Below are 10,649 nucleotides of genomic sequence, written 5' to 3'. Positions count from 1 at the left end.
TTGAGCCAAGGTATGGAAAATCGTTTAACTATTTCAGCTCCTTCATTGTGAACTTTAAAGTTGTGTAATTCTTCTGAAGCCATTACTTTTTATCTTCTTGATATTTAGCTGTAATCCCGCTGTGGCAGTTTCTGCTTCAGTAACCATTTCAAGTTGTCACTATTTTCTGCCAATAACGTGGCATTATCTGCATAAAGATTTTTCCTCAGCCATCTACATCTGATCTGGCATTCCTTTTTATACGTTCTGCATATAGATTGCAGGCAGAAGGCATGTCTGCTTAATGCCTGTTTTGCTGCTCTATTAAAGACAGTTGTGTCCAGCTATTGAAAATAGTATATGTTTTGAAGGGAACAGACCACAGTTCAAGGTAGCCGAAAAGATAGAAAATATTAGCTTGATGAACTTGCTGAGGATTTTTCAGATCTTTGAGAATTGTTGAAGTATGGATGAGGGGCTAGCAAACAAAAACGGGCAGTTCTAATTCCAGTTTTTAAAAAAGTGTGAAAAGGAAGATCCAGGAATTGGAAATGACAGGCCAGTTTGCCTGACACTGATATCCAGAAAGGCAGCTGATTAAGAAATAGTTGATTTATAAACCTTTAGTAAACAGTGCAGTGATTGCTAGAAGACACTGTGGATTTGAAATGAAAGGTAGGATAAAAGTCAGCTCATAAGTATAGAAAGGGAGATGATGACTGACAATTACGCTTCCATCATGCTAGCAAAGTATATGTGCTATTCGAGGGAAGAATCTAATTTTCTCATGCACAAAACACTGTGCATTCATGGGTCTTTGCAAGAACTGGTATCTTTACCAAAGAAGTCCAACTTTTAGAACAACATATGGATCAATGTATTGCCGAAGGCTTTCACGGCCGGAATCACTGGGGTGCTGTGTAATTTCTGGGCTGTATGGCCATGTTCTAGCAGCATTCTCTCCTGACGTTTCGCCTGCATCTGATAGTTGATTTATAAACAGTTGATTATAAACACTGATTTATAAACACAGAGGATCACTATCAGATCCTCTGAAGATGCCAGCCACAGATGCAGGCGAAACGTCAGGAGAGAATGCTGCTAGAACATGGCCATACAGCCCAGAAATTACACAGCACCCCAGTGATTCCGGCCGTGAAAGCCTTCGGCAATACATTGATCCATATGTTGTTCTAAAAGTTGGACTTCTTTGGTAAAGATACCAGTTCTTGCAGCCCGGAAGCCACACAGCACCCCAACATATGGATCACCCACAACAAATGCCTAGTTGTGCTAAAAGCTGAGCATGCGGACTTAAGCTTCAGAGTCCAGGTTTCAGCAGGATCGATTCTCAGAACCGTCTTATCCTCGCTCAGCCCGCTGAGTGATAAAATTCTGTTTTGTGCCTCAGTTTAGCGTTATGGTAGCTGAGCTTTTAAATATTTCTGGGAACCCACCGAACCTGCGTCTGTTCAGTGCGTGATGAGGATGGCAACAGTAAAACAGCATGCCGCCTCTCCAGATGGCATCCCCCCCACCCCCTCGTTTCTTTTTATCCATGTGAAATATCTGCCTTGGTAAAGAAAGAAAGAAAGAAAGAAAGAAAAAAGCAAGCAAGCAGCCTGGGACCAGAGCAAGAGCTGAAAAGAGCCATCTGTCTGCGCCGGGAAACAGCTGCTGCAGCTGTGCCAGAGCAGCCGGGTGCGCAGGCCCCGCCTTCGCCGCCGGTGCTGGGGAAGGGTTTGGCGCAAGCTGCGCCGCCCAGACCCTACCCCAGCACCGGCGGGGAAGGCGGGGCCTGCGCACCCGGCTGCTCTTGCAGGTCGGGGAGCCCAGGAGCCGCGTGGCGACTGCACGGAGCGGCCCCGGAAGCATGCTGCAGAGCGCGTAACAAAAGGTGGGTCAGCCTGCGCCTGAGCCATGTCCCGTCCTGGGGGACCGGCTCTTCCGCCTTCAGGGGCTGCGGCGCACGCCCTCCCGGTGCCTCCGGCGAACGGGCAGGAAGTGCGCCTGGCCCGGGAGGTGAGCTCCGTGCGCCGCTTGGGGAAGATCCGGGGGGACGGGAGAGAGGGCGGGGGGTCGCCCGGGGGTCGCCTTGGAGGGCTGGGAAGCTTCGGGGCGCAGAACTTCATTTCGTGCAACTTGCAAGCATTTGATTTAAGGGAAATCAGGGGAGAGGAGGATGGTCTGCATTCCTACTCGTCAGTAAGCCCCTCGGTATGCACGCCTGCTCGTAAGTAAGCTTACTAAGTCCCACTGGCTCCTTTGGAGCCTGCCTTTTAGGAACTGTTTGGATTGCAGTTTGCAGCCGTGCAGGTTGGGCTTGTGTGTACTTACTGTAAAGTAGTTCACGTTTATTTTAGCGGGCTTGCTCCAAAGTGTGCGTAAGACTGAGGTGTTAACACTCGCTTGAATAGGGCTCAGTTGTGTCTTCCCCCTGCGAATCAGGTCCTGTTCTGCATAGCACAGATAAGACGTTCTGAGGACGCAGGAGGAGGGAAAAGATCTTGGTTCTCTCTGACTTGAAGGCCAAGAAGGTGGTATTAGGTTAGATTCTCCCATCAAAACTTATTTAATGGGGGAAAGGGCAAAAGTAGTCCCTTGAAAGAGACATCCGGATTTTAGTGGACTGGATCATGTGGTTTAGCTTTGCTGTAGCCTGTTTCAAGTGGGCAGATTCTGGAATCTGTGTTGGAGTGAGTGCATTTGAACATGCACAGCGTGGCTCTCCTTCAGTCTTGGGAAACAGCAGTTCAGTCTCTGCACAATGGGATTATGCTTCTAGATATGACATCCGGAAAGGCTTGAGAACTGATGTTTCCAGTTTTTGAAACTAACCGCTGCCTAGTGATAGTGAAACTCTACCTGGCCTCAATTCCTGATTCTGTGTCAGTCTGAGTTGGAACATGATTCTCACCAGAGGAGACAAAGGTGGTTCTAGTGTTGACATTCCAACCAAGCCCATTACATGTAATTGAGGGAAAGAGGCTACATCTTTAAGAAATTTCCCCAACCCCTGAATTTCTATATGCTGGATTATGGCTGCTATCTAGAAAAAGATACTGCCCATGATATGTGTGTGGGGCATCTAAAAATTATTAAGATGTAGATAATATATTTATTTAAAGAGGGAACTTATCGAACATGCTGTTATATTATTTTTTATTTCCTGTGTCCAGTTTTTTTAAGCACCAGTTCTTTTTGATTCCCTTGACCAATTCCTTCTCGGCAAGAACAAGATAATCCACAATGAATGAGAGTGGGTTGCCGCAATACAATACTATCAACCACATCTTTGCATGGCAAGTTCCACCCAAACACTTACTGATTGGTTCCCCACTCTGGGGCATGGACAATATACACCCCACTAAACATTCCCTTCTCACTGGACCCAATGTGTAACAGACTTCCCTCTGTGATACACCTCTGAAGTTGCCAGCCACAGATGCAGGCGAAACGTTAGGAACAAGATCCACCAGACCACGGCCACACAGCCCAGAAAACCCACCTCAACCAATGAGAGTGGGTTTTTGTTTTTGTTTTTTCGAGGCGCATTTCTTCCCAGAAGGTGCAGCCTTTTCCACTGTTGTTTTCATTTATAGGCTCTTCCCCTCAACTCCACCCCCATCATAAAAAGCTTCTTAAAATATCCTGAGTAAAAACATTCCCTTTCTTCCCTGGTGAATTACTGATAGAATCAGCAATCTCAAGGCTAGAAGGAAAGTCTTACAGCTAGAGAAGGCGATAGTTTTTTTCAGCTTCCTTTAGGAAGGAATTATGTTTGCTTTGTGGGGGGGGGGGAGCAATATTTAACATTTTTTAAATTATTTTCTCATTTTAACAGAACATACAGAAAAAAAAACAGAATAAAAAAGATTGTACGAAAGCAAAAGATTAAAAAAGTAAAGATAAAAAGAAAGGGATCTTAGCTTTTATAAAAGATTTTCAATATAAGAAAGCCTGTATTACAGTTATTTATTTGATATATTATTCTATAAGATCGGTTCCCAACCTAGGGTATGCGTACCCCGAGAGGTATATGGCAGAATGCTGGGGGGAATGCGGGTACAATTCTTTAATGGTGAAAAAAGGCACTCCTGTGCACCCAGGTTCCCCCCCTTCCCCCGCTGCCACCTGAAAGTAAGTTAAGCTTAATTTTAAACCAGAGGCCTTTTTTGTGTGTAGTGGCAATGGGGGTGGTGGGGGTGGGGAGAATATGGGAGTTGTTTCCTTCTAACCCTGAAGCTCCCTCTTCCCCTTTTCTCCCCCCCCCCATTTCTTTCTTGTTCCCCCATTTCCTTTTCTTCTGATTCTTCCACCCTTTCTCTCAATTTCTCCCCTTAGAATCATAGAGTTGGAAGAGACCCCAAGGGCCATCAAGTTCAACCCCCTGCAATGCAGGAACACACAATCAAAGCTCTCTTGACAGATGGCCATTCAGCCTTTCTTTAAAAACCTCCAAAGAAGGAGACTCTACCACACTCTGAGGTAGTGCATTCCTCTGTTGAACAGCCCTTACTGTCAGGAAGTTTTTCCTGATGTTTAGGTGGAATCTCTTTTCCTTCAACTTGAACCCATTACTCCTGGTCGTAGTCTCTGGAGCAGCAGAAAACAAGCGTGCTCCCTCATCAACATGACATCCCTTCGGCTGTTATATCACCTCTTAACCTTCTCTTCTCCAAAGTAAACATACCCAGCTCCCTAAGTCTCTCCTCGTAGGGCATCGATTCCAGACCTTTTACCATTTTGGTTGCCCTTGTCTGGACCCATTCCAGCTTGTCAATATCCTTCCTGAATTGCGGTGCCCAGAACTGCACGCAATGTTCCAGGTGAGGTCTAACCAATGCAGAATAGAGATGTACAATTACATCCCTCGATCTAGACACTATACTCCTATTTGTACAGCCCAGAATCGCCATTGGCTTTCTGGGCCACTTCATCACACTGCTGACTCATGTTCAGTTTGTGGTCTACTAAGACTCCCAGATCCCTTTCACATGTAGTGTTGTCAAGCCAGATGTCCCCCATCCTGTATCTGTGCATTTCATTTTTTCTGCCTAAGTGAAATGTCTTACATTTATCTCTGTTGAAATTCATTTTTCCCGTTGTTTCTCTCTCTTCCCCTGCTTTCCCCCCTTTTCTCTCCCTTTCCTTCCTTCTCCACCACTTTATTTCCCTCCCCCCTCCTCTCTGGATGGGAGATACATTACTGAGTGGCAGTGTGTGTGAACAAGATCTTGGAGAAGTAAGTTAAATATGAGAATCCAGTGTGATGCAGCAACAAAAAAGGCTAATGCAATCTTGGGGTGTATCAATAGGGGTATAACATCCAGATTGCAAGAGGTTGGGGGGGGGCAGTTAGAGATGTTGTACAATCAATTACATTTTTTTCTTCTTTTAGAGGGGGAATTTAGTCCATTAACATTACCTGACATAATCTTAATTTTATTTCTTTAACACAAGAGTTTATTTTCTTCTTGTAGCGGTTTTACCCTCTTTTTCAGCTTTAGGTGAGTTGTTGTTTGAATTATCTCGACTTCTGGATTCTTCTGGCATTTCTCTCCTGTGAGATGTTTTGCTAATTGTCTAGCCTGATTTAGCACTTTTAGCGCTTCAATTCTTTCCTCGGCTCTCTTGCTCTTTGAGAAATTAATCTGTTTCCTGTTGTTTCTCTTTTATTTTCACAATTTCCTGAGTGTTTTCATGTATGGTCTTCTTGATATCTGAAAGTTCCTTTGAAATTTCTTAAGTTTTGTACCTCTTTCTTCCAATGTTGCTTCAGTTCATCATTTGTGTTTTGCTTTGATTGCTTAACTTGAGTCGAGATTTCCTTTCTTATGCTTTGAACTTCTTTTCTCAGTTCTTCTCTTGTACATTGCTATGACTATTTGATTTGCAGTGTGACTTATGGGATTTGAGGATTTCTGAAAGGGTTTCTGATTGATCTTGGATATTTTCTCCTTTTTCTACCTTTACATTTACTTTCCTCCCCCAAATTCTTAACTATGGTTTTGTGCTGCCTCCTTTATTGATCAGAGCATTGCTTATTTTAAGGAAAAAATGTGTAGTCACTGTTTGACCCTCCAACTACATACTCAACATTGCAGGCACCACATTAATGTTGGCAGATTACAGCATGTGTATATACATGGGTGTGTGTGTGTTGTAGCGTGGTACAAGAATGTATGCTATGAATAGGGAAGACCCCAAACTAAGTTCCACTTAAGGGATCTTCAGTGACGAAGGGCCTTTTTGAAGGAATCCTTGGTTAAGATCCACTTAAAGGATCTTGGATGATGAAGGGCCTTTTTGAAGGAATCCTTGGGAGAGCCATTATCAGTTGGGCTTCCATGGGAAGCCATTTATAAACACATTTCTGCTGTGAAAGCACCACATCCAAAGGGGAAAATTCTTCATTCTTTTTCTCTGCATCCCCAATGCTTAACACCCATATCTCTCCCTTTCCCTATGCTGTCAGAGGGTTTTTAAATCCTACTACAAGTTATTTTTAAAAGTCCCAGTGGCTGCTTGCCCATGTGCCACTAGAGTGCTTTAAAATCCTACTACAAGTTATTTTTTAAAAGCCCCAGTTGCTGCTTGCCCATGTGCCACTAGAGTGCTTTAAAATCCTACTACAAGTTATTTTCAGAAAGCCCCCAGTGCCCTCCAGCCATGTATGTCACCAGAGTGCTTTGAAATCCTACTTCGAGTTATTTTTAAAAGCCTCGATTCCTACCCGCCTGTCACCAGAGGGTTTTTAAATCCTACAATAAGTTATTTTAAAAAGCCCCAGTGCCTACCACCCTTCCCTTCCCCCCCCCTGCCCCCCCCCCGGGTGCCACCAGAGGGCTTTACGTTTCTACTACAAGTTATTTTAAAACACAGGCAACAAACCTGCTGGGGGGGGGGGGGTGATGGGTCTTGGCAGACACCAGGGAGTTGGGAGGGGAAGTACCACTGGATGGCCAGGTTCAGCCAGCCACCTCTTCCTGTCCACACTGTGGGGAAAAACCACTTTGATTCCGATGTTTCGGGAAACATTGGGACAAAGTCGGGGCAACCATGGAAGGGGAACGATTGGAGGATGAGGTTGTGTGGATGTCTGAAAAACCCCTTTCCAGTTTTCAGAGCTGAGGTGAAACAGATCCTCCATGTTGAAGGAGCCAGGTGAAACAGTAATGGACAAGAGGGATCAGCGGTCTGATGTGACAGAATTTAAATATGGCTGGTTTAATTATCTGTGCTGCAAAGTCACTCATCTTTATGCAGGAGGATACTTTATGACCCAGAGCATCTATTCAATTGGAGATGTGTAAATATACACTCAAGCAGATTATTAACGTGAACCCCCCCCCCCCCCATAAAGCTCCCTGAAATGTATGAAACATTAAAACATTATGGAAGGTATCAAATTAAAATTGTCTACTTTACCCCTTGTCATTAAAACCCAGCATTGCAGGACCCTACTTGGCTTTAATGTAACTGTGACTTGGTCAGGACTCAGTGTGAGTGTTGAAGACCCAAGAGGCTTGGCTCTCTTTGTGGTGCACACGTCCATGCCATGTGGTCAGTGAACAGATGGTGTAATAAAGTGGGAGCTCTCAGCAGGTCTTGCAGATTGCTTGCTTGGTTTGTTCTTTTGAAGCAGAAGTCGTTTGTATGTTCAGCTGCCCAGTAAGAACAATCGTGAAAAGTCTGCGGTTGTAAACTTCCAAGGGCGGCGTACAGAGCGTTCATGTTGAGTAGTGCACATGGGATGTATGCGCTCAGGTTTAACAGTACCTGGCTGTTGAGGTTGCAGAAAGTGGGTATAATATCACAGAGACTGGATTGCCCATGTATTGCTATGGAACATACAGATGTGTGTATGTACTGAATCTTGCTCTGTTCTACAGACTCAGTCTGGAAGGGTATTACTGAAATGTAAACATAATAGCCCTTGTTGAAGGGAAATTTCTAGGCTTTCCTATGGGCATTAGAGTTCTGTAGATCAGTATTGCAGAGAAAAGATGGTCGTAGGCCTTCAGATGAGATAAATGATAAGCAACGTTTTTGGAACTATGTTGGCTGTTTTGGGCGTCAGGGTCAGATTTATACAATGAAGTCCTAAAAGGAGTTACAACTCGCTAAGCCCATTGACTTCAGTGGATTTAGAAAGGTGTATCTCTTTTTAGGATAACACTACAGGAGTCTAAGAGCTTGGCTTTCCTTTCCCCACTTCTCAGTCCAGTATGTCTGACTTCTCAGAGATAGAATATTATGCTTTGTGTACAGTTGATAACAAAACTCATTACACCCATTGTTTATCCACAGTCCTCCACTGAATTAGATTGTTTATTTTAAAAAAACATGGCATGTTTGTTGTGCATTTGCAGGTGTTTCTTCTTGCAGATATTTCAAGATTGCTGTGGCCGGGCTGGCCCAGCATCTAGTGGGTATGCCCTTGCACAGTGCTTGCAAAAAGCATTTTAAAAAAGAGTTGACGTTTTAATTACCTCTTATTCATTACTGGATTTCTGCTCTGCCCTTTTATAGGGTGCTGAAGGCAGCTTATAAGATTAAAAAGGAGTGTATGAAAATAAACATTATAACAGTAGTAACAAGAGCACCGTTGAGCAGCAAAAGAGTACAAAGATTAAACCCAGCCACCAGAATAATATCCCCACATAAAACATCCAACAGCAATAAAAATGGAAACCAATTAAAACCTGGCATAAAATGTCACTGACATTCCCTTTTCAATATTCACCTGCTAGAAAATAGTGTTTACTGATTTCTAGAAGGACATCAGTGAGCTGGCCAGTTGGGCATTTGTGTCCAGGAGGTTCTAGAGCAGTGGTGGCGAACCTTTGGCACTCCAGATGTTGTGGACTACAATTCCCATCAGCCCATGCTGGCAGGGGCTGATGGGAATTGTAGTCCATAACATCTGGAGTGCCAAAGGTTTGTCACCACAGTCTAGAGTGTGTGGGCTCAGGATGTTGTGGACTACAATTCGCCACCACGGTCTAGAGCAGGGGTAGGGAACCTTTAGCACCCAAAGAGCCATTTGGACCCGTTTTCCCACGGAAAAGAAAACACTTGGAGCCGCAAATACTTTTTGATATTTAAAAAGAAGATAACACGGTATATATTGTTTTTTACCTTTACGCTTTGTATAAACAATTATAGTGTGTTGCATAATAAATCCATGAAGTGCTACAGAGAAAATTATATTTTATTTATGTAAAGAACACATTTTGAACAATTTGAACTCTTAAACAATAGTGAAGTGCTTAAGAGAGAGAGATGGGTACCCCTCCCCCGATTTGCCCTTCCACAACTAGCCATGGATAACTTCTTCCCATCCCCAGCTTCACAATGAAGTTTAGGAGGTCATCTATCAGGTCTTCGAGGTACCACCGGACTCAAATTTTTATCCCATTTAAATAGTGAAGTGCTTAAGGGAGAGAGATGGGTGCCTGTGCCAGACCTCATCGCACCCCTCCCACCTGGATTTGCCCTTCCACAACTAGCCATGGATACCTTCTTCCCATCCCCAGCCTCACAATGAAGGGAGAGAGATGGGTGCCTGTGCCAAACCTTTCACGCATGCATGCATGCACACACCCTGGATTTATGGAACTGTGGCACACCCCCCCCCCGATTTATGGAACTGTGGCTCCCTCCAAACCCTGCCAGGGGTTGGGAGAGAGGTGGGTGCCTGTGCCAGACCTGATCTCTCTCTCTCTCTCTCTCTCTCTCTCTCTCTCTCTCTCTCACACACACACACACACACACACACACACACACAGGAGAGAGAGAGAGAGAGAGAGAGAGATCGGATTTAAGCAACTTTGCCCCCCCTGGATTTATGGAACTGTGGCTCCCTCCAAACCCTGCCAGGAGTTGGGAGAGGGTTGGGTGCCTCTGCCAGACCTGATCTCTCTCTCTCTTTCTCTCTAACACACACGCACACGAGAGAGAGAGAGAGAGAGAGAGAGAGAGAGAGAGAGAGAGAGAGAGATTTTGCCCCCCACCCCGGATTTATGGAACTGTGGCTCCCTCCAAACCCTGACAGGGGTTGGGAGAGGGTTGGGTGCCTCTGCCAGACCTGATCACACACACACACACTCACAGCTCGGATTTATGGAACCGTGCCCCCCCTGGCTCCCTTGGCAACCCTCCTCCCTTGGCAACCCTCCTCAAAGTCCTGCCTTTATGCCTCCCTTACAACCCTGTTCCTGCACAGAGTCTAACAGCAGGGAGGGTGGACTTTCCCCCTCTGTTGCTTCACAGAGAGAGGGATGGACAGGTTTGAGGGTATGCCTCTCTTCTGTTCCTTTACAGAATGGGGGGGGGGCAAGAGTGGGTTCCCCTCTTCTCCACTTCCCCTGGGTCCCTGCCCTCTGGTTCTCCCTGGCTCCCAGTTCCCCTTTACTTCCCACCACTTCAATCTTTCCACTTCTCCCCCAGATACCCTTCCACCCTCGTCTCTCTCCTCCTCGTGCTTTTGCCCCACCCCCTTACATCCCTCCGTCCCCATTGCTCTCCCTCGCCCCAGCTGCCGTTGGCGGCTTTCCCGCACAGCCGCTTCAGCTGTGCGTGGCTGCGCCTGCCTGGGCACACAGCCTCTGCCGGCTCCTCTCGGGTGGCTGGCTCCGCCCCCACCCACTCTTCTCCAGCCCAAG

At 45.6% G+C, this 10,649-nt stretch overlaps 1 protein-coding gene across 1 annotated transcript in view; it reads left to right on the top strand.

Annotated features, from left to right (window-relative positions):
- The first annotated feature begins 2,192 nt into the window (after nt 1–2,192).
- The window catches only part of PALD1 (phosphatase domain containing paladin 1), a 153,779-nt gene continuing 145,322 nt past the window's right edge, over nt 2,193–10,649 (top strand). Inside the window, exon 1 of the mRNA XM_048505826.1 lies at nt 2,193–2,212. Coding sequence (XP_048361783.1) covers nt 2,199–2,212 — 14 coding nt within the window. The 5' untranslated portion in view covers nt 2,193–2,198. The remainder of the gene's footprint in view (nt 2,213–10,649) is intronic.

The sequence above is a fragment of the Sphaerodactylus townsendi genome, linkage group LG08, assembly GCF_021028975.2.
Source record: "Sphaerodactylus townsendi isolate TG3544 linkage group LG08, MPM_Stown_v2.3, whole genome shotgun sequence".
Classification (NCBI taxonomy): Eukaryota; Metazoa; Chordata; class Lepidosauria; order Squamata; family Sphaerodactylidae; genus Sphaerodactylus; species Sphaerodactylus townsendi.
Note: the sequence above shows the minus strand (reverse complement) of the source record. Positions and strands in the feature narration are given on the sequence as shown.